Source organism: Phyllobates terribilis, unplaced genomic scaffold, assembly GCF_046119375.1.
Source record: "Phyllobates terribilis strain yellow unplaced genomic scaffold, ASM4611937v1 Scaffold_2__4_contigs__length_985480577, whole genome shotgun sequence".
Lineage (NCBI taxonomy): Eukaryota > Metazoa > Chordata > Amphibia > Anura > Dendrobatidae > Phyllobates > Phyllobates terribilis.
The window spans coordinates 345,009,206-345,034,276 of record NW_027362762.1 but is presented as its reverse complement, the minus strand read 5'-3'; the positions used below and the strand labels follow the sequence as shown (position 1 = coordinate 345,034,276).

At 39.7% G+C, this 25,071-nt stretch overlaps 1 protein-coding gene across 11 annotated transcripts in view; it reads right to left on the bottom strand.

Annotated features, from left to right (window-relative positions):
* Positions 1-25,071, bottom strand: part of HHLA2 (HHLA2 member of B7 family) — a 162,744-nt gene that overhangs the window by 79,335 nt on the left and 58,338 nt on the right. For all 11 annotated transcript variants that reach the window (XM_073664597.1, XM_073664604.1, XM_073664598.1 and 8 more), the window contains one exon: positions 594-902. In XM_073664597.1, the coding sequence (XP_073520698.1) occupies positions 594-902 (309 nt within the window). The remainder of the gene's footprint in view (positions 1-593; positions 903-25,071) is intronic.

The window sequence follows — 25,071 nt, the reverse complement described above, 5'->3', positions numbered from 1 at the left end:
CCCAGCCATTCACCAGTAGAATAAATAACATGAAAAATGCATAGTTTGGGTTGTTACGGACACAATGTTGTTAATTGTGTACTTTATATGTTTCAGCCCATTTTTACATTTAAATTTTTTTTTGTGTAGCTATATTCTAAAAGTAAAAAAAAAAATTTTCATTGGACAAGATGTTTTAATTGGTACTATTTTGGAGTACATGTGATTTTTCTATAGCATTTAAATTACATTTTCAGGAGGCAGGGTGACTAAATCACAGCAATTCTGGCTTAGATTTTTTTTGTTGTTGTGTACAGTGTTCAATGTGTTGGATAAATGGTATACTAATTTTATAGTTTGGGTCATTACGGACATGGTGAAGCCAAAAATGTATAGAATTTAATACTTTAATAAAAGCAGCTTAAAATAGTGGAAAAGGAAATAGATCAATTTACTTTTTTGGAGGGGTATTTGTGACACTTTGCTCACTTTTTACACACTTTCACTATTCCATTTTTACATCCAAGTGTCGACTGTGCCAATTTGTGAAGGCTTTGAGCATATACATGACCATTATCCTATAAAAACCTATAGGACTCTGACACGTTTCTTACCTATAACCTGCAAACTTATTTCCTCTTCTTTATGGTCTGCCTTTCTCCCCACATAGCATTTATATGTATTTTCATCACTTTTCCTCAAGTTTCTTATTTGCAGAGAAGCATTTCCTTCACTTATTTCTTTCAGAAACAGCGACGTTCTTCCGGAATAGCTTTTGTCTTGCTTTTCCAGTTGGTCTTTAGTCCAATAATATGAATGTACATTTTTCTTGTCTCTAGTCGTCCAATGAATGACCACCTCCTCCTCAGGTTTAAAAGAACATGGCAAAATGACGTTTTTGTTTTGTTCACCTAAAATTGCACCTGTAAAACATGGAAAAGTGAAAAAATAATTTATAAAAATGTTCATGATAACATGGTTCAACTCCTATTAACAGAAACATGAGATAGCTAATAGAAAGCTATGTTGAATAAAGGATTGTATTTTAATTTTACATAGTTTTAAACGTTTTAAGCCATGGTTGAAAGAAGATAAAAGTGAATTGAAAACATAAGTGAACCCATTAACTAACATATTGATCCAGAGGAAGGCAAATAACCCAAGAGGCAGTTGCTAATTGTTAGGGAAATTCCCAACTCCATACATAGGTCAATCAGATTAGTTCACTGGTTCAACGACTCATCTCCAAAACCCACTACCCATAACCTGTATTATAATCTTCAAAAAAGGTAGCCACTTACTAATTCATTTCTCCAGACACAGATGTAGGCAATATTTTGAATTAGCTTGAAACATTTAAAGAAGCACTCTTCCCATAACATTTTTTATCCTCTTAATATATTGTAGTCATTATATTCTATAACACTGTGTGCTTACAATTGCTCATTTTGCCTTTCTACCAAGTTAATTCTCTTTTTTTCTTTGCTCTGCTCAATGTAGAAACATGAGGCCTTTTCCCTGCATGAGTCATTCTCCTCTTTAGCTCCTGACTCAGCTGCTCCACCCCTCCACCCTGCCAGGGACTTTTGCAGTGATGACTCATGCAGTCAAAAGAGATTTCCTTTTTCTACATAGAACTTAGAAGAATTCAGTTAGTCTGTTTTTAATCACATGAGGCCATAAACTTAATGGAAAAGAGTAGAATTAACTAGGTGAAGGGTAAAATGAGAAATTGGAAGTACACATTGCCATATAATACAATTTATTACGCTATATTAGGAGTATAAAAATTTTGATGGAAGTTCTTTAATCAGAAAATTATCTTCTGTGGGACAATATACTATGTGATGGATGCAATTTTCATAACTTACAGAAAAATTCCAGATTCCCTAATTTTCACCAGTGGCAAATCGCATACTTGCAGTTACATCACCGACCACTCCCAGCGCCAGTTGTAAGCGTGATATAAGGATTTGGAAGTCTGCAGTCACAGAGAGTGACTGCAGACTTGTAGTCTAAAGTTGGACAACCCCTTTAATAAATTTTGCATGTCTTAATCCTTTTAATCCCTTAAAGCCGATACACAATAAATTGGCAGCCATGAAGGGGCCTTATTCCAAACTGGCATTTTAAAATGGCGGTGAGAAATAAGTAAATAGTACCCCCAAACGGGCAACAATCCCGTGGGTCACAGCTGTATATTACAGCTGACACCCTGAGGCATCAACCCCGACCGGAGCAGATTAACCTTTTAAATGCCACTGTTAATCGTGGCAGCAACATCTGAGTGGATAGAAGGAGGTTTAAACTTCCTCTTTAACAGTATCAGCCCCCCACGATTATAATTGTGGGTGCTGATAGTTGCCATGGCACCCTGGCAACTAATGAGCGAATTTGTTCAGCATTTCAAATTTGTGTTCGTGTTAGGCTTTCCGGCTTGTTCACGCCAAAAAAATCGTCCCCGCCCACAAACATCCCTGATTTGCCACGCTGTCACACGGATTTTATCTACGTGACAGCGTGGCAAATCAGGGATGTTCGTGGGCTGAGACGATTTTTTGATGCAAACAAGCCGGAAAGCCTAACACGAATATGAAATGCCGAACGAATTCGCTCAACACTACTGATGACCTCAGGGTACGGTGCCCTGTTAGTCCAGACTATAAGCAGGTTCTAACAGGCAGTGTCAGTGATACAGTGACAGGTCCTGCAGTGTATGAGACCAACAATCAAAGCAAAAAATATTCATATCCAACAGTGTGATTAAGAGAAAGTAACAAAGTTAAACAAAATATGTAAAAAAGTAAAAAAGCACAATAAAAAGAGCACACAAATCACAAAAGCCTTTTTCGCCACTAAAAACGCAGCCTTGTGGTAAAAAAAAAATAAACAAAAAAAACTGTACAAATAATTATTATCGCTGAGTTTTGAACAACTTGATCTATAAAACTGTCTCGTTATTTATTCTGTACGGCGAACAGCGTAAAAAAAAAAAACACCCTAAAATGTAGATTTTTAATGATTCTGACACAAAAAAATGTAATAAAAAGTGATCAAGAAGTTATACGTGAAAAAAAAAATGGTATACATGAAAACGCCAAATTGTCCCACAAACACAAGGTCTAATATGGCTCATTCAGTAAAGAATAAAAAAGTTACAGCTCTCAGAATATGGCTATGCAAAACCAAATTCATTTTTAGAAAATATTTTATTTAGTGTTTAAAAGTAGCAAAGCATAAAAAAAAACTATCTAAAAACTATATAAATCTGATATCGCTATAATCTCACTGAGTACCAAACACCACAATGCCAGGACTGTAATAATCACACAGTAGATAAAAATTAATAAACTTAATTGAATACAAAAATGATTAAAACAGACATAATAAAATCCCAAATACAGACACACAGACAGACAAACGAACTGGTGATTCAGTAACTGTAGGGGGCCCCAATAATATATGTTAACAATTATAGGATGACAAATGCATATATATAATATATATGTATTAAATAAATTCAGGTATATCAATGCAACTACTCACCCAATTCCTATGACTAGCAGATGGGCAGGGAAATGCTTTGTCATTTGTGAAACGCGCGTCGGGTGTTTGGCGGGTGAGCATGGTTAGCCATTGGGATATTATTTACAGCCTGTATTAGGCACTCTACAATTATTAACATTTATTTTTGGGGCCCCCTACAGATACTCACCCACCAATTCATTTGTCTGTCTGTGTGTCTGTATTTGGGATTATGTCTTTTTTCATCATTTTTGTATTCAATAAAGATTATTAATTTTTATCCACTGTGTGATTATTACAGTCCTGGCACATTTTGGTGTCTGGTACTCTTATGGCTTTAAGTTCCTTTTGGGACACCCTACCCTCACCTGGGTTTACAAATCTTTTGATGTTTATAATCTCACTGACCAAAGAATAAATCGGTCTTATCACTTTTACCACATGGTGAACCGCAAAAAAATAAAATAAAAACAGTAACTGAATTGCTGGCTTTTGTTCATTCTGGGTCTGAAAAATTGGAGTAATGAGCGATAAAAAAAGTTCTATACCCCAAAATGGCACTCAAAAAATCTTCAACTCATTGCAGAAAAAATAAGCCCTCAAACAGCTCTATTCAACAAAGAATAAAAAAGTTACAGCTCTCAAAATATGGAGACGAAAAAAATTTTTTTAATAAAAAAGCAATTTTAGCATGTGATAGTAGCAAAACATAAAAAAACTATATAATTCCAGTATCGCTGTAGTCGTACTGACCCGAAGATTACATTGGGGTTTCCATGTAAATCCCAAAAACTGCAATTCAGACAAAACTACAGACGGAACCACTCACTAAAATGTGGCAGATGGAGTGACTTTGGACTCTATCTGGTCTCTGTTCCGGCAATGTCCCATCATGTCTTTTTAGGGCACAAGTGTGGTCGACCACAGTTCTGTGCATGTCTAAAAAGATGGATACCCCTGGAAAAGAAGCCAAATGAAGTCCAAAGTGTCTCTATCTGCCCCATTATAGTAAGTGATTCTGTCAGGGGTTATGTTTGAATCGCATTTTTGTGGGATTTACAAGAAAACCCTGTTGTATGTGCTCAGCGTAGAACACAAGAATGTGATCCCAGCCTTATACTGAAAGTGATCAGAAAATGTTATGTACCTCAAATTGTTACCAATAAAACCCCTAACTTATTCTGCACAAAACCAGCCCCCACTCAGGTCCATCATTTGTCATTGGAAATATAGCGGGTTCCCACGTTACTGGTAGAATAAAGGCTCTGAAAAAGCTATATGGTTTCCACCCCCTCAAGTGAAATCCTGTGAAGTCTGCTCTCCCAAATGCAAATGCCCCCTCTTCTGAGCCCCACTATATCTAAACTGTAGTAATGCCACATATTTGGAATTATTGTAGCGGGGAGATACCAATTAATTTATGGAGCGCTTGTCGCCAGAAGCACAGGCTGGGCACAATGTATGGGCACTGGCATATTTGCAATTCTTAAAAAAAAAAAGCATGGCGGTGAAATGACAAAATATTCACTGCAGGCATAGATGAATTTATTGAGAGGTGCAGTTTTTACAATGGGGTTACTTTTAGGGTTTTTCTGCTGTTCTGGCACCCTTGGGGCTCTGCAAATGTTGTCCGCAAACTATTCTAGCAAAATCTGTGCTCAAAATGCCAAATAGTGCTCCTACCTTCTCAGCCCTGATGTGTGGCCAAACAGTAGGTTCTGACAACATATACTGCATCACCGCAAATTGTGCAATAAATTGGGGGGTCCGGTTTCACTTATTAACCCTTGTGCAACTGACAAACTTGCAGTTAAAAAAAAAAATACATTTTTACCACTAAAATGTTTTATTTCCACGTCCCAATGTTATAAAATTCTGTGAGACACCTGTGGTTAATATACTCACTACTACCCTATATGAATTCCATAAGCACTGAGGTTTCCAATATGGGGTCGCTTGTGGGGGTTTCTGCTGATCTGGCACCTCAGGGAATCGGAATCTGCGTTCTAAAAGCCAAGTAGAGCTCCTTCCCATCCGATCCCTGCCGTGTGCTCAAACAGTAGTGTACAACCACATATGGGGTATTGCCATGTTTAATAAATATTGCATAACAAATTGTCCTGTCCAATTTCTCCTATTACCCCTTGTGTGAATTAAAACTTTGAGGCTAATTAAATTTTAGCGTAAAAACTCTACTTTTTTAGTTTTCATGTCCCACTCTTATAAAATTCTGTAATGTAGTTTGTGGGTTAAAAATGTTCATCAGGGGTGTGGACGGGACAGCTTTCAGTAGACTCAGATGGTCTAAAAAGTTTTCCAAGACCTTCCTCATTCTCCCTGGATCCAATTTAGCCTGATTGGTACCCTGTGGATTACAATATGTACAAATCCCGGACGGAGTGAAAGAAATTTGGGAAATTTCTTTTTTTTATCCCATCCTTTCCTCCCAGATCATCTGATTTTCATCAGGATCTGTGATTTTATTTATCTTTTTTTTTTTTCCTTCTGCCTCAGTTTATTCTTGTCTAGGATAATGTTGCTTTTTATGGTAGACTTTTATTACACGGTTGCAACGATTGCTTTCTTTATTGTTATTTTACAGAAGAAAATACTGGCTATTCTTAATGTCTTTTTGCTTATTTCCCATGACTTTAAATATTTTATCAATGAATGTCAAGGGACTTAATAGTCCCTTGAAAAGGTTTTCCGCTTGGAAAGAAGACAAGAAATCTAATGCTGATGTAATCGCCTTCCAGGAAACAAAATTCATGCAGAATAATCTCCTAAATTTCAAACATAAAAATTTCCCATACACTTTTAGATCATCTTCACAAAAGACAAAGGCTGGAGTTTTTACTGTCGTCAGAGATTATGTATCCTTTTCATTAATTAAGGAAGTCACTGGCCCAAAAGGTTGTTTTCAAATTATGATCTGTAAAATTCACAACAGTATATACATTGACTAATATGTATGCACCCAATAAGGGTCAGATGATCTTTCTGAATAAACTCATGCAAAAAGTATACAAATATCAAAAATGTATACTAATCATCATGAGCGACTTTAATATCATCCCAGATAAAAGCATTGGTACCTCGGCTTCTTACAGGGGTTCCATGTTAACTTTAAAAAATTAATTACTTAAAACAGCAACTTTTCAGATGCCTGAACTCTTCATCCAAGGAATTCAGCTTTTATTCTAATAGCCACAAAACTTATTCGAGAATAGACTTGGTCGTTACTAATTGGTCTTAAATTCAAAAATTCTCCAACATTTGGATAGAAAGCATAACCTGGTCGGACTATGCCCCAGCAATTTTTTCACTTAGAAAGATATTTCCCAGTGATAACTTTAGACAATGGAAATGCCACTCATTTATTCTAAAATCACCCAAAACATAAAATGAAAATAGAGGAGAATATTAAATTATATTTTCAGGAAAATTCCAAACAAGACACTCCTTTTACCCTGTGAAATGCCCATAAAGATGCCTTCTAATTCAATTCAATGCCCTTTATCAGAAGAATACATAGGAAAAAAATCAGGAAACGGCCAAGAAAATCTCTCAAGAAAAGAAGAAACAACAGGATAATCCAACACCTAATACTCATTCTATTGTTCTTAAACTTAGAACTGAATTCAAATCCCTTTAGATTGGAGTATATGATAAGCTCTTCAATATAACTAACCATTATTTTACGTATAACAAAATGTCAAAACTCATGGCAAATAAGATAAACAACATAGAACTAATTCTAGAATTAATGCCATTAAAATCAGAGAATACTATGTATTATCATTCTTTGCATATTGTTAAACAATTTGAAGAATTTTGCCATGCATTATATAATTTAAGAGAGGATTTGAATACTCCCCAACCTAATGACAAGAATATTAATCACTTCCTTTCACAAATTAATTTACCACATCTCAATTTGGACCAATTCATTTCCTTAAATTTTCCCTATTCTAATAAAGAAATAGATTCAGTGATCTCAAAACTTAAAGTGAATAAGGCTCTGGGCCCAGATGGCTTTTCGAATATACACTGCTCAAAAAAATAAAGGGAACACTCAAATAACACATCCTAGATCTGAATGAATGAAATATTCTCACTGAATACTTTGTTCTGTACAAAGTTGAATATGCTGACAACAAAATCACACAAAAATCATCAGTGGAAATCAAATGTATTAACCAATGGAGGCCTGGAATTGGAGTCACCCCCAAAATTAAAGTGGAAAAACACACTACAGGCTGATCCAACTTTGATGTAATGTCCTTAAAACAAGTCAAAATGAGGCTCAGTATTGTGTGTGGTCTCCACGTGCCAGTATGACCTCCCTACAACGCCTGGGCATGCTCCTGATGAGGTTGCAGATGGTCTCCTGTGGGATCTCCTCCCAGACCTGGACTAAAGCATCCGCCAACTCCTGGACAGTCTGTGGTGCAACGTGACGTTGGTGGATGGAGCGAGACATGATGTCCCAGATGTGCTCAATCGGATTCAGGTCTGGGGAATGGGCAGGCCAGTCCATAGCTTCAATGCCTTCATCTTGCAGGAACTGCTGACACACTCCAGTCACATGAGGTCTGGCATTGTCCTGCATTAGGAGGAACCCAGGGCCAACCGCACCAGCATATGATCTCACAAGGGGTCTGAGGATCTCATCTCGGTACCTAATGGCAGTCAGGCTACCTCTGGCGAGCACATGGAGGGCTGTGCAGCCCTCCAAAGAAATGCCACCCCACACCATTACTGACCCACTGCCAAACCAGTCATGCTGAAGGATGTTGCTGGCAGCAGATCGCTCTCCACGGCGTCACCAGACTCTGTCACGTCTGTCACATGTGCTCAGTGTGAACCTGCTTTCATCTGTGAAGAGCACAGGGCGCCCGTGGCGACTTTGCCAATCCTGGTGTTCTGTGGCAAATGCCAAGTGTCCTGCACGGTGTTGGGCTGTGAGCACAACCCCCATCTGTGGACGTCGGGCCCTCATACCACCCTCATGGAGTCGGTTTCTTACCATTTGTGCAGACACATGCACATTTGTGGCCTGCTGTACGTCATTTTGCAGGGCTCTGGCAGTGCTCCTCCTGTTCCTCCTTGCACAAAGGCGGAGGTAGCGGGCCTGCTGCTGGGTTGTTGCCCTCCTACGGCCCCTTACACGTCTCCTGGTGTACTGGCCTGTCTCTTGGTAGCGCCTCCAGCCTCTGGACACTACGCTGACAGACACAACAAACCTTCTTGCCACAGCTCGCATTGATGTGCCATCCTGGATGAGCTCCACTACCTGAGCAACTTCTGTGGGTTGTAGAGTCCGTCTCATGCTACCACAAGTGTGAAAGCACAACCAACATTCAAAAGTGACCAAAACATCAGCCAGAAAGCATTGGTACTGAGATGTGGTCTGTGGTCCCCACCTGCAGAACCACTCCTTTATTGAGGGTGTCTTGATAATTGGCAATAATTTCCATCTATTGTCTATTCCATTTGCACAACAGCATGTGAAATTTGATTGTCAATCAGTGTTGCTTCCTAAGTGGACAGTTTGATTTCACAGAAGTTTGATTTACTTGGAGTTATATTCTGTTGTTTAAGTGTTCCCTTTATTTTTTTGAGCAGTGTATATACAACATTTTTAAAGAACATTTGATTTCTCCTTTAAATTCTATGTTCAATCATGCCACGGAAGTTAGTTTATTCCCGAAAGAGACCCTCCATGGCAACATCATAGTAATTCCCAAATAAGATAACAATCCTGAATTAGTTAAGTTACCATTCCATTTCCCTTTTAAATTCCCACATTAAAATTTTCGCTAAATTATTATCTGAAAGACTAAAAAACCTAATCTCCCTTTTGATTCACTCTGACTAAACTGGATTTATAAAAAGAATAGACAAACCTCTGACGGTACCAAAAGATTACTAAACCTGCTGTCATTTGTAGAGAAAAATAAAATGCCTTCTGCCCTGCTATCTATCGGCGCAGAAAAATCTTTTTGACAAATTAAACTGGAATTTCATGTTTGCCATCTTATAAAAATTTGGATTTGAAGGTCGGATATTTGAAGCTATTTCTGCTATTTACTCATCCCCTACTGCTAAAGTTATAGTTAATGATCACTATTTTGACACCTATCATTATCAAATGGTATAAGACAGGGCTGCCTGTTATCCCCTATATTGTTTATTCTTTCACTGGAACCTTTGGATGAATTAGTTAGAACTAATAGTATGATTAAAAGGTATTCCCCTAGGCCCTAGACAACATAAAATAGTCCTTTTTGCAGACGATACATTATTACTCTTACTGACACGATTAATTCTCTCCGAAATATTTCTGAAATAATAATTATTCCTTGGTATCTTACTACAAAATAATTAACAAAAAAAATCTAAAACTTTAAGTTTCTTTTTTGACCATAGCCTACGACTATTAATAAAAGGTGAATTTCCATACTCATGGGAGAATTCCAAAATTACGTATTTAGGCATCAAAATTACCACACCACTAGATCACATTTTGTAAGTGAACTTCTCCAGCTTATTACAAGATATTCAATCTGACACAGGGAAATATGATAAATCTAACACTTCCTGGTTGGGAAGAGTTGTCATCTATAAAATGATCATTCTCCCAAAAATCCATTATATTTTCAGATCTACATTATTCCTTTAAACTCACAATCAGCTTGGATTCATAAATTACAGTTATATGAAAAAGTTTGGGCACCCCTATTAATCTTAAGCTTAATGTTTTCTTAAAATTGGTGTTTTTGCAACAGCTATTTCAGTTTGATATATGTAATAACTATTGGACACAGTAATGTCTCTGCCTTGAAATTAGTTTTATTGTACTAACAGAAAATGTGCAATCTGCATTCAAATAAAATTTGACAGGTGCATAAGTATGGGAACCCCACCAGAAAAGTGACATTAATATTTAGTAGATCCTCCTTTTGCAAAAATAACAGCCTCTAGTCGCTTTCTGTAGCTTTTAATGAGTTCCTGGATCCTGGATGAAGGTATTTTTGACCATTCCTCTTTACAAAACAATTCCAGTTCAGTTAAGTTTGATGGTCGCCGAGGATGGACAGCCCTCTTGAAATGATCCCACAGATGTTCAATGATATTCAGGTCTGGGGACTGGGATGGCCATTCCAGAACATTGTAATTGTTCCTCTGCATGAATGCCTGAGTAGATTTGGAGCGGTGTTTTGGATCATTGTCTTGCTGAAAGATCCATCCCCTGCGTAACTTCAACTTTATCACTGATTCTTGAACATTATTGTCAAGAATCTGCTGATACTGAGTGGAATCCATGCGTCCCTCAACTTTAACAAGATTCCCGGTGCCGGCATTGGCCACACAGCCCCAAAGCATGATGGAACCTCCACCAAATTTTACTGTGGGTAGCAAGTGTTTTTCTTGGAATGCTGTGTTTTTTTGCCGCCATGCATAACGCCTTTTTGCTTGACCAAACAACTCAATCTTGGTTTCATCAGTCCACAGGACCTTCTTCCAAAAAGAAATTGGCTTCTCCAAATGTGCTTTTGCATACCTCAGCCAACTCTGTTTGTGGCGTGCTTGCAGAAACGGTTTCTTTCGCATCACTCTCCCATACAGCTTCTCCTTGTGCAAAGTGCGTTGTATAGTTGACCGATGCACAGTGACACCATCTGCAGCAAGTTGATGCTGCAGCTCTCTGGAGGGGGACTGAGGATTGTCCTTGACTGATCTCACCATTCTTCTTCTCTGCCTTTCTGATGTTTTTCTTGGCCTGCCACTTCTGGCCTTAACAAGAACTGTCCCTGTGTTCTTCCATTTCCTTACTATGTTCCTCACAGTGGAAACTGACAGGTTAAATCTCTGAGACAGCTTTTTGTATCCTTCCCCTGAACAACTATGTTGAATAATCTTTGTTTTCAGATCATTTGACGGTTGTTTTGAGGAGCCCATGATGCCACTCTTCAGAGGAGATTCAAACAGGAGAACAACTTGCAAGTGGCCACTTTAAGTAGCTTTTCTCATGATTGCATACACCTGGCTATGAAGTTCAAAGCTCAATGAGGTTACAAAACCAAAAAAAAGTGCTTTAGTACGTCAGTAAAAAGTAGGTAGGAGTATTTAAAACAAGAAAATGATAAGGGTGCCCATACTTATGCACCTGTCAAATTTTGTTTGAATGCAGATTGCACATTTTCTGTTAGTACAATAAACCTCATTTCAAGGCAGAAACATTACTGTGTCCAACAGTTATTACATATATCAAACTGAAATAGCTGTTGCAAAAACACCAATTTTTATAAAACATTAAGCTTAAGATTAATAGGGGTGCCCAAACTTTTTCATATAACTGTACATAGGCAATTATCTTCTTATATCTGTCTAAACAAACCACACAGGGTTTTTAAATCTATTTTGTTTAAGAGTAAAGCAAAGGGGTATTGGTCTTCCAAACATCCAGGGTTTTTTTTAAAACTCATATTATTGAAAAATTTGAACAGTATAACAGCAAATTTAAAACTAACATAACAATGACATCATTTTAAGAAATACACTGTCAATCACATAAATCAAGTCAGAATTACAAAGTGCAAACCATGGTATACTCAGAATAAAAAAAAAAAAAAGTTTCTAATGAACTGCATCTTATTGTGAATTTCGTCTTGGCTCATCAGAGAATATATCAGAGACCTTGACTCCCTTCTTCAACCAGATCCCGTAAGGATGCTTTAAGGGCTTGAGGAGGACCTCCCGTGTGAGGGAAACTGATCCACGGGTCCCAAACTCTATTAAATTTCTCAGGACGTTTCCTGTTTTTATAGATAAAATATTCAAAAGAAAGCACCACATTTGTCATTTTAATCCACATGGAACGTTTTGAAATCAATCCTCCAGAGTCCTGTGATCTGATAATTCCAATTATAGGAAACAAAGACAAACATCCTCACCCATCAGGAAATTAGGTATGAAACGCATGCCTGATCTGAAGGAATTTAAAGAAATGTGAATTTGGGAGTTGGAATTTAGCTTGTAAATGGGCAAATGTACACAACACTTCATCCTGCACTAACTGTTTTAAGAACCTTATGTCACGAACTAACGTCTTGAAGCATGAGAAAATGTGGCAGGTCGGAATTATGTCACAATTGGGATTCTGAGGGGGTACCTTCATAATTAAATATTTTTTTGGTCTCTCTCCACACACTGCTGACCAACCTATCAATAGGAAGCAGATTCTTATTAATGATTGATTTCTGGTTTTCCAGAATGGGCCACAGTAATTCTAAATCAATAAAATCTCCCAAGCATCTTTCTCTGGATTCATTATTTCTTCCATCTGAGTCCAAGATCTTAAATATTTAAGCTGTCCTGCTAGATAATACAGAAACATATTTGAAAGGACCATACCAGCTGCCTATTTAGGTCTCTGCAGTTTTGCCAATTGCAATTTAGCTACAGGGGAACCACACACAAAAGGATCCAATCATAGAATCCAGTGTTTTAAAAAATGATCTTGGAATCCAAGTGAAAATATGTTGAAAAATATATAATCACTTAGGCTGAATCACCATTTTAACTAGATTTATCCTACCTGCTACTGATAATAGAAGAGCCCCCCATAGTTTAAATTTATCTCTGAATAATGGAATCAACGGCGATATGTTCAAAGTAATTATCTCTACAGGACTCCTGGATATAACTATTCCAGGGTATTTAAAATGGTTAACCACGTGAATACCCTGCTTAACTGAATCCACAAGGTTACCTCTATTAGGGGAGAGGTATATCATATAAGATTTTGCCCAATTTATCAAGAGACACGAAAAACATCCATAAAGATCAACAAGTTCAATAGTTCTGAGAGTAGTGACATCTAGAGATGACACAAATAGCAGCAGATCATCAGCATATAAGACTAGAAGATCCTCTCCTGATCTATGCCTCAGCCCTTTGAAAATTTTGCCAGAGGCTCTGTTGCCAGAGCAAACAACAGAGGAGACAGAGGACACCCCTGCCAGGTGCCTCTGTATAATGGAAAGGAGGCAGAAGCCGATCCATTCAAATGGATATTAGCTTTAGGGTTTTTATAGAGAATCTTGATCCATTGTATAAAATTTGTTCCGAAGCCAAATCTGCGTAAGACCTCTATCACAAAAGGCCATTCTATTGAATCAAAGGCCTTGGCCGCATCCAACAAAATCAAGGCCCAGTGTTCTTCACTATCAGTACCAATTTGTGAATCAATTTGAGCTCTCCTTAGATTATCAGAAGTGCTTCTACCCAGTATGAAACAGGATTGATCAGGGTGTATTAGGTTAGATATAATCATATTTAACCTATTGGCCAATATTTTAGTGAGAAGTTTATAGTCCATATTCAATAACTAGATGGAGGCCCGAAGCTATCGCATCGGGAGGGCAGTAATGTCACGCCGCGCTGCTGCTCTCTGCCTGCTCATGCTGCACTCTGCCTGCTCACGCCACGCTGCTGCGCTCTGCCTGCTCACGCCATGCTGCTGCACTCTGCCTGCTCACGCCTCTCTGCTCTGCCTGCTCACGCCGCTCTGCTCATGCCGCTCTGCTGCTCTCTCCCTGCTCATACCGCTCTGCCATGCTGCCCTGCCTGCTGACGCCGCTTGACACCGCTCTGCCCTGCTCCTTTTCCCTGTTTCGGTTTCACATCTTCTCAGACCAATCATTCAGTATAATGAGGCTATGTTATATCAGGATCTAGTGCAGTAGTAAGCTCAGAATTGTACAGGTGCAGAGCTGAGTTTGTCATTTGGTTCTGTGACGTCACTGCATAAGACTACAGGGAATCCTACTGTCTCATAGATCTTATAGTACAAAGGTTGTCTGCTGCAATTCTGCCTGAGGAATCCCTGACATTAGAGTCGGCGGTCAGGGAAGCATTCAGCTGATCAAGCCGGCGGCGTGTGCAGTGTGTTCGCGACGGTGTTCCGCTGGTGGTACCGCGCAAGAAGCTGGTACCACCAGCGGTTTCCATATTGAGACACCCATCACTTGGGTGTCCCAATATGGCAGGCGCGAACTTTCGCCGCTTGGAATTCTGGGATCCGGACACATCTGGATGGGACAGGGTGTGAAGACATTACAAGGTAAGTATATATTAGATGAAATGAGCCTATAAGACCGAAAATCCAAAGGATCTTTATCCACTTTTAATATAAAGACAATCGATACTTCATAGAATGAGTCTGGCAAAAAGCCCGACTCAAAAGAGGCCTCATATATTTTCAATAAGTAGGGGAGAATTTCTTTTTTATACAAGGCAAAAATCTCCAGAGGCAAGGCGTCTGGACCTGAAGCCTTACCCTTAGACATATCAGAAAATGTCCTCTTCAATTCCTCCATATAAATCCTGGCTTCTAGCATTTCCCGTTGTTCCTCTTCCAACTGCGGAAAATGAATATCACGAAGATACGTTTGGATATCCTCCGATGATCGTGTTAATTTAGATTTATATAATTCTTGGTAGTAATATGAGAATATTTCCAATATAGAATTATTAGATGTCACTACAGTATCTTGCTCATTGAGAATTTTAAGAATTGCAGAGGAAGAATTATTTTGCTGAATAATATGGGCCAGAAAGCTACTAAACTGATTATTCTGTTTAAAGTATTTTTGATTAATAAAAAACAACCTTCTTTTACTTTTATCCTTGTAAATACAATAAGTATTCTCTTCCCACCTGCAACCAGTACTCTTTCTATCCAATGAGTCATTAATATAGATTCTTTCTAGTTCAGCAGAATTAGATGCAAGATCAGATTCTCTCCTAGTAGACTCTTTTTTTAATGAAAGAAATAGAGGATTGATAGCAACCCCTCAGATAGGCTTTAAATGCATCCCAAAAAGAGGAGTGATCTGCCACCAAATCATTCTCTAACATAAAAACATCAATCTGATCTGGGATTCGATTGTGGGTTCCAAACAGATAACTTGGGTTATACTGCTACACAGAGGCCTATCTGTAAAATAAATTCATTCTGGCTAAGTTGAGCTAGTATGGGAGAATGGTCTCATGTGGCCCTAGTCAAATGTCTAAATTTACCGCGACAGAACAAGCCTTAGGATTTCCACATATAAAATCAATATGAGATAATTAGTGATGCCTTCTCTGGGGAGAAACTCCTTTATAGCCGGGTTGTGAAGGCGTCAAATATCGTACCATCCCACCTCCTTCAGCAGTAACCCCAAGGTAGTGGGAACTTTTTGTGGAACTGAAGAGGGAGATACCCCAAGTCTATTCAGTTCCGGATTAATTATCAGATTTTAGGCACCCATACACAATATAATAACCTGTGGATAGGCTGCCGCAAACTTTTCTGCTTCATATAGAAGGTTTATCGGGGCCGGAGTGGGAAGATATAATCCCAAAAGAACACATAACTGATTTTCAATATAGGCTTGAATAAAATCATAAAGACCCTCAGGGTATTTCTGCATGACAACCGGTTCCCATCTAATCGACTTGTGGATCAAAATAGAAATACCTCTAGAGTACATAGTATATACCGAATGTGCTGACCATTGTATCCATGGCTTATTGAGAAACCTGAGGGTTGAACACTGAAGGTAGTCTCTTGTAGGCATATAAAATGAGAATTAGATTTCCTAATATATGTCATAAGACAAAATACAAGATGTCAAAACAAAATCTTAATATTATATTTTCTAAAGGCTCTTACAGAGCAAAACAGATATAACTATACCCTTTGGGCAAAGAACTAAGGACCGTATACCAATAAGGTGGCTTAAAACAAAGATGGGGGTAGTCTGCAATAACAAGATCTAGTTTTACATTACAGACTATAGCTCAGTTACCAAGCAATATATTGAGTGATCAGGTATACCCCATCAAGCAACACAAGATAATAATGAACCATAAACATGAGTATTTCTACAAAGGCACTGCATATAGTATGAAGGAAGGAAAGCAGAGGGGAAAAGGCAAAGGGGCAAAAAGGGGAAGAAATACCATTATGAAATGAAGCTATTTGGATATGTACAGTTGAAACCAGAAGTTTACATACAGTATATAAAAAAACACATATGCATGGTTTTATCAATATCTGACATGAACTTAGAATAAACCTTTCCCGTTTTAGGTCAATTAGGATTACCATAATTTTTAATATTTGCCGAATGCCAGAATAATGAGAGAGAATGTTTTAAGGCATTTTTATTACTTACTGCAAAGTCAAACGTTTACATACATTTCATTAGTATTTGGTACTATTGTCCTTAAACTGAATGACTTGGGTGAAAAATTTGGGATATCCTTCCACAAGCTTCTCACAATAGTTGGTCGGAATTTAGGCTCATTCCTCCTGACAAAACTGGTGTAACTAATCCAGGTTTGTAGGTCACCTTGCTCGCACCTGCCTTTTCAGCTTTGCCCATACATTTTCGATAGGATTGAGATCAGGGCTTTGTGATGGCCACTCCAAAACATTGACTTTGTTATTCTTAAGCCACTTTGTTACCATTTTGGCAGTATGCTTCATTGTCCATTTGGAAGACCCATTTCCGTCCAAACTTTAACTTCCTGGCTGATGTCTTGAGATGTTGCTTCAGTATTGCCACATAATCTTCTTTTCTCATGATGCCATCTATTTTGTGAAGTGTCCCTCCTGCAGCAAAGCAACCCCACAACATAATGCTGCTACTCCTGTGTTTCACAGTTGGGACGGTGTTCTTAGGCTTCCAATCTTCTCCCTTTTTTCTCCAAAACATAACGATGGTCATTATGCCCAAAAAGTTAAATTTTAGTTTCATCAGACCACAGGACATGTCTCCAAAAATTAAGGTCTTTGTTCCTGTGTGAATTTGCAAACATTAATCTGGCTTTTTTATGTTTCTTTTGGAGTAACAGCTTCTTCCTGTCAAAGTGGCCTTTCAGCCCATGTTGATACAGTACTCATTGGACTATGGATATTGACACAATCTTACCAGCTTCCGCCATCATCTTCACAAGGTCTTTTGCTTTTGTCCTTGGGTTGAAATGCACATGTCGGACCAAAGCACGTTCATCTCTGGGACACAGAACCCGTCTCCTTCCTGAGCAGTATGATGGCTGGACATTCCCATCTTGTTTGTACTTGCGTATAATTGTTTGTACAGATGAATGAGGCACCTTCAGGTATCCAGAAATTGTACCCAAGGATGAGCCAGACTCATGTAAGTTTACAATTCTCTTCTCTCCCAACCTGGGACGCGATGTGCTCCTTCTATGGCAAATGCTGCTAATAATTTAGCATTCAGAATGGTGGACTTAATCCAATTCTCCATAAAAGTGCAGGTATCCCCTCCCTCAGCACATTCAGGAAAGCCCAGAATTCTTAAGTTATTTTGGCAGAGCCAATTTTCCAAATCCTCAGCCCTTTGTAACCACATATCTGCAGCTTTTTCAAGAGATGAGAGTTTACCTGCCATAGGAGCGGGTGTGTCCTCCAGCGCGGACACTCTGGTCTCGGCCTCCTCCACTCACTCTCGCAAATATTGCAAATCAAGTCTCAACAGACCCACATCTATTTTTACCTCACTGAGCTTGCTGGTAAATGATAAGGTGGAAGCCTGAATGGCAGAGTGAAGTGGAGTAGAAACCTGCTTTAGCGTTAGCTCGGGTTCTACCTGTTGTGCATCTCCTTCTATGTCCTCCCGCGCCGTCTCCTCCTCTCCCTGTTGTTGTGCTGAGGGACCGGCGCCATTTTGTGATGAGGGCCTCGCAAACTCCTGGAGCTTCTCCACCGCCACAATGTGCCTATTCTGTTCATGATGTCGCTCGACAGGAAGCCCACGATGTATGGTATCAATGCGTACATTTCTCACCCAAATTTTGGCAGGATTATAGGTCGTAAACTGAGTTCAGAGCAGAGCTCTCACTAGTTGCGTCCTCTCATCCCAGCAGCTGGTCCCGCCCTATCAAACATCCAGGCTTATCACGATACTAATATAATTTTACAGAGTAGAAATTGATGTAATCCTAAGAATTCTCAAAATTTGGTTCATCAAGAGGAGGAATTTTTTGGCAATACACCTTTACACTCCCTTATTCTGGCTCATTTATTTGACTCCTCTCTCCCCCCTCCCAGATCACCCAACCTTAAAATCAACAATTACTCTGGAAGAAATTTTTACAAGTTAACTAATAAAAATATGTCTATTTATACTCTGGAGAAAATTCCTATCATCTTTAATCCTATTTTTCTTAAATTACATTTAAAAACATGGATTGGTCTAGATATTAATAACTGTTCATGTTTGATTTATGGTAGTAATAAGAACCTAATCATACACTTTCAATCAATAAAAACATCCTTTGGACTTCCAGATGAGGAATTACTTAACCCGCTGGACCTTAAGAAATACTGTATATTAGAAATAACTTAACATTATCTTTCTCTCTTCCGAGAGCTATAATTTCCTTGTTAGATAGTATTACAGTTTTTTCCGTGTTTGAACAACTTCAGATAATCAGATAATCAATCATTCTTCTCTAATTTTATCCCTTCTTACCTCCCTTTTTTTTCCTTATTTTCCCTTCGTTTCTATCCTTTTCCCCTTCTATCCTAGTTTGACTTTACTTGATACTTTATCAACTGTTTCATTTCTACTTCCTTTTTTATCCCCCTTTATGTAAAAAACCCTTTAATAAAAATGACTTTAATAAATAAAAAATGCTCTCCACACCAATGGATGAATTTCTTATGGACTTTAGTTTTCCAAATGGGGTCACTTGTAGGTGTTTATGCTTTTGCCACCTCAAGGGCTCTGAAAACAGAACATGGTGTCCAAATTCGCATACCAAAAATTAAATAGCACCCTTTGCTTTCAAAGTTTTGCCATGTGCCCAAACATTAGTTTTTGACCACATATAGGGTATCACTGTGTTCAGGAGAAATTGCATAACAAATTATGGAGTCCATTTTCTCCTGTTACACCTCATGTAAATTATAAATTTGGGAGAGGTCTAGTTTAAAAAATGGGGTCACTTCTTGGGAATTTCTGCTCTTTTGGCATGTTAGGGGCTCTGCAAATGCGACATGGCATTCACAATATATTGCAGATTCATTTATGCCCCAAAAATCAAATGCCACTCTTTCCTTTCAAAGCCCTGCTATTTGCCCAAACAGCAGTTTTTGACCATTTATTGAGTAATATCGCATTCAGGAGAAATTGTGTAACAAATTATGGGGTCCATTTTCTCCAATTATCCATTATTAAAATGGCAAATTTGGGGCCAAAACAACTTTTTCTTTACACATCCACATTTTAAAAAAATCTGTGAAGCACCTATGAGTTTGAAATGCTCAACACATCCCTAGATGAATTCCTTGATGGGTCTAGTTTCCAAAATGGGGTCACTGGTGGGGGTTTCTACTGTTTTGGCACCTCAGAGGCGCTGCAAATGAGACATGGTGTCTGCAATCTATTCCAGGCAAATATACAGTCCAAATACTTCCCTTCCGATCCCTGCAGTCTGTCCAAACAGAACAATGAAATTCTGTGTATTACCTATGAATTCAAAATGCTCACTATATTCCTGGATAAAATACTTGAGGGGTGTAGTTTCCAAAATGGGGTCAGTTGTAGGGGATTTCTGCTCTTTAGGTACCTTAGGGTCCCAGCAAATGCAACATGGCATCCGCAGTTTATTTCAGCCCTATTTGTGTTCAAATAGTGCTTCTTCTGAGCCCGGCTGTTTGTCCAGACAGAGATTTCTGACCATATGTTGGGTATCAACATACTCAGAATTAACTGGGTAACAAATGTGAGGTACATTTTCTCGTGCTATCCCCTGTAAAACTGAAAAAATTGGGCTTAAAGCAACATTTTAGAGGATCACTCAGCTTTGCATTAATTCCTGTGTGGCACCTGATGGGTTAATAAATTTCATGAGAGCAGTTTTGAAGTATTTGAGCAGTACATTTTTAAATGCTTTCCCTTTTGGGGAGTTTTCAATATGTAGGCCTGCTAAGTCCATTTAAATCTGAATAGGTCCCTAAAGAAACAGGTTTTATAAATTTCTGAAAAAAAAAAATTCAGAAAAATTGCTGCTAAACTTTTAACCCTTCTAACATCTTAACAAAATAAAATTACGCTTAAAAAATTATGCAGATGTAAAGTAGACATATGGGAAATGTTATTTATTACCGTATTTTTTGGACTATAAGACTCATTGGACCATAAGACGCACCTAGGTTTTAACCCCTTTACAGCCCATGGCGTATTAATACGCGTCAGTGCCCTGGGCTTTAAGAGCCTGACCCGTATTAGTACGTCATCGCGATCGCGCGTGCACACAGGCTGTGCGGGCGCGATCGCCGCCGGGTTTCAGCTGATTGTCACAGCTGACACCCGGTACTATGTGCAGGGAGCAGTCCCGCACCGCTCCCAGCACATTAACCCCCGCAATGCTGCGATCGAAGTCGATCGCAGAATTGCGGCGGCAAGGGGAGGTGATCGGTATACTCACCTCCTCTTCCGGCCTCCAGCGCTGTCTGCCGCGGCTTCCCGGGTGTTGCCATGACAACCCGATGTCGTCATGACAACATCCGGGTCACCAGACAGCAGTAAGATTGTTTGGACATGCGCAGTGCATCTCCAAACTATCTTCTCCCTGTCCAGCGCTGACTGCCTGCATGGCACAGAGATGGTGCTGCATTCCTGTGCCATGCAGGCGATCAGAATAAAAAAAGTGAAAGTCCCATAGTGGGACAAAGTAAAAAAGTAAAAAAAAAACTCCCAGAAAGTAAAAAAAAAAAAAAAAGAAAAAAAGATGACGATATGGCAACTAGTGTTGAACTCAAGTGCTCGCTACTTGAGTTTGCATTGGGTGCTCGCTACTTGAGTTTGCATCGGGTGCTCGGGTATGCACTGAGTATCACGGGTGCTCGAGTCTCCGCCCCATATGCTTCGCGGCCAAAAAAAACTCGCGGGGATTGCCTGCCATGCACGAGCGATCCCCGCATGTTTTTTTTGGGGTGTCTAATAACCGTGAAACATGCGGGCGGGGATTCGAGCATTTCACTTGAGCACCCGTGATACATGGTGCATACCTGAGTACCTGATGCAAACTCAAGTAGCGAGCACTTGCGCTCAAGAGTAATGACAACTTATTCAATATGATGACCTAATGTTATCAAATTCTGTGTCGTACTTCTGGGTTCAAAATGTTCACTATACCCCTTAATAAAATTCTTGAGGGGTATAGTTTCCAAAATGGGGTCACTTGTGGGGGAGCTCCACTGTTTAGGCACATCAGGGGCTCTCCAAATGCGACATGGTGTCCGCTAACAAATTGAATGGAAAATCGGCTCAAATTGTTAGCGGACACCATGTTGCGTTTGGAGAGCCCCTGTGTGCCTAAACATTGGTGCTCCCCCACAAGTGACCCCATTTTGGAAACTAGACCCCCCAAGGCACCTATCTAAATGCATAGTGAGCACTTGGAACCCTCAGGTGCTTCACAAATTGATTCGTAAAAATGAAAAAGTGGAAAAAAAAATACTTTTTCATTTTTACAAATCAATTTGTGAAGCACTTAGGGGTTCCAAGTGCTCACTATGCATCTAGATAGGTGCCTTGGTGGGTCTAGTTTTCAAAATGGGGTCACTTGTGGGGGGTTTCCACTGTTTAGGCACATCAGGGGCTCTCCAAATGCAACATGGCGTCCGCTAATTATTCAAGCAAATTTTACAATCAAAAAGTCAAATGGCGCTCCTTCCCTTCCGAGCCCTGCCGTGCGCCCAAATAGTGGCTTTTCCCCACATATGGGGTATCTGCGTGCCCAGGGGAAATTGCACAACAAATTTTGGGGTCCATTTTTTCTTGTTACCCCTGCAAAAATAAAAAAAATTGGGTCTAAAGTAACATTTTTGTGAAAAAAGTTAATGTTCATTTTTTTCTTCCACATTCCAAAAATGAATGTGGTTTTGAGCACCTTGAGGGGTGCAGTTTCTAGAATGGTGTCACTTTTGGGTATTTTCTGTCATAAAGACCTCTCAAAGTGACTTCAAATGTGATGTGGTCCCTAATAAAATGGTTTTGTAAATTTTGTTGGAAAAATGAGAAATCGCTGGTCAACTTTTAACCCTTATAGCTCCCTAACAAAAAAAAATTTTGGTTCCAAAATTGTGCTGATGTAAAGTATGTGTGACATATCTCTCTGATTTAAGGGCATAAAAATTCAAATTTTGAAAATTGCAAAATTTTCAAAATTTTCCATTTTTTTCACAAATAAACGCAAGTGATATCGAAGAAATTTTACCACAATCATGAAGTACAATATGTCACGAAAAAACAGTCTCAGAATCAGGGGGATCCGTTGAAGCGTTCCAGAGTAATTACCTCATAAAGTGACAGTGGTCAGAATTGTAAAAATTGGCCTGGTCATTAACGTGCAAACCACCCTTGGGGGTAAAGGGGTTAAAGGAGGAAAATTTAAGAAAAAAATGTGGTCATGATTCCCTGTTATGAGGGAGGGGGTCTGCTGCGGACACTGGTATTGGGGTAATGTCCCCCAATTCTGTTAATATCCTCCATCCTGGTATGTATGGCCCCTCCTTCCTGGTATACCTGGCCCTCATCCCCATCCTGGTATGCATGGTACCCCTTGATCCCCCATCCTGGTATGCATGGCACCCCTTTATCCCCCATCCTGGTATGCATGGCACCCCTTTATACCCCATCTTGGTATTCATGACACCCATTGATTCCCCATCCTGGTATGCATGGCACCCCTTTATCCCCCATCCTGGTATGAATGGCACCCCTTGATACCACATCCTGGTATGCATGGCACCCCTTGTGCCCCCATCCTGGTATGCATGGCACCCTCTGAGCCTCCATCCTGGTAAGCATGGCACCCCTTGAGCCCCCATCCTGGTATGTATGACATCCTTTGAGCCCCCATCCTGGTATACATGGCACCCCTTAGGCCCCCATCCTGGTATGTATGGCACCCCTTGATACCCCATCCTGGTATGCATGGCACCCCTTGAGCCCCCATCCTGGTATGCATGTCACCCCTTGAGCCCCCATCCTGGTATGCATGGCACCCCTTAAGCCCCCATCCTGGTATGCATGGCACCCCTCGAGCCCCCATCCTGGTATGCATGGCACCCTCTGAGTCCCCATCACGCTGCCTACAAAAAAAATAAACACTCATACTCACCTCCTTTCTCCTCCAGCGCTGTCCCGCTCTTCTGCCGACACTCTCACTGTGTGAGCCGCGCATAGCAGGGCGCGCATGGCGTCCCTGCCGTGTGCCCTCACACAGTGTGAGACGCTGTGCTGGAATAGTCACTGCTCCCCACACGCCAGGACAATTTATGCCATTACAATGTTTATATTGAAGAGTTAGGAGAGGTATATACATAATGTGGGGGTTATTCTAGCAATAAAATGTGCATTTAGACCAATAATGTACGCTGTTTGTGCAAACGTGATGGGATCACAGGTCACATGGGTGCGGTCATGTGATCGCTTTCCTGTGATGTGGCAGGTCCTTCTGGTGTGATCCGATTGGAGTTCATACACATGATTGTGGACATCCTCCTTTGGTGCCTATCCATACACCTATGGTGATTGGTCTGGAGAACCTCCATACTTATGAAGTGATTGGTGGTGGGTGGTTGCTTAGATATCATAATGCCAAGCCTGATGGGTGAACTGAGGTACAATACATATGTAAATAATGGTCTAATATATTTGTTTTTGAGTAGGATTATATTTTATGGATGTCGTATTTAAAATAACCTCTGTGTTAATGTATGGATCTGTGTTTTTTGTACTATATTCTAATTATCTAATCATTATTGATGTGGGGGTTGAACCTTTGCAGTGATTGGGGATCTATTGTGAACCACACTACATAAGGACGGCCCCATGTTTTTTCACCTATTCTTGACAAACACCCACACAGGGTCGAAACGTTGCGTGTTTTGGGATGGCAGAATAAACACGACCTTTGCAATTGAACACCCTGGCATGGATGCTGTCTTTTACTTTTGTATGCTGATATTTCCTCAAGTGGGTTCCTTGAGGATTATGGACGTGCGTCCCTTGCAGTGAGTGCTGCTGACCTCCATCTTTTCTGAGAACTCCTTGCTGATGTCGCAGCCTTGTTGGGACTTGGTGGCCAACCAATGACTATCCATTACTCCATACATCTGGACCATCCAGGTTTGCACGCCACTCGTCAGTAAACCAGACTGTTTTAAACTAGCCTTCATGTATCTCTGGGCCCATTGTAACAGTTTCTGCTTGTGAGCATTGTTTAGGGCTGGCCGAATAGTAGGTTTATGCAAAACTGTAAGCCTCTGGAGGATTCTACAACTCGACGTTTTTGGGATTCCAGAGGCACCAGCAGCTGAAAACACCTGTTTGCTGCTTTGTAATGATATTTTAGTAGCTGCTCTCTTAATCCGATTAATTTTTCTTGCAGAAACTTTCCTCATTAAGCTTTTGAGATTGATTTCAGTGATCCAACGGCTTTGTGACACAAATACCATCAATGAGTTTG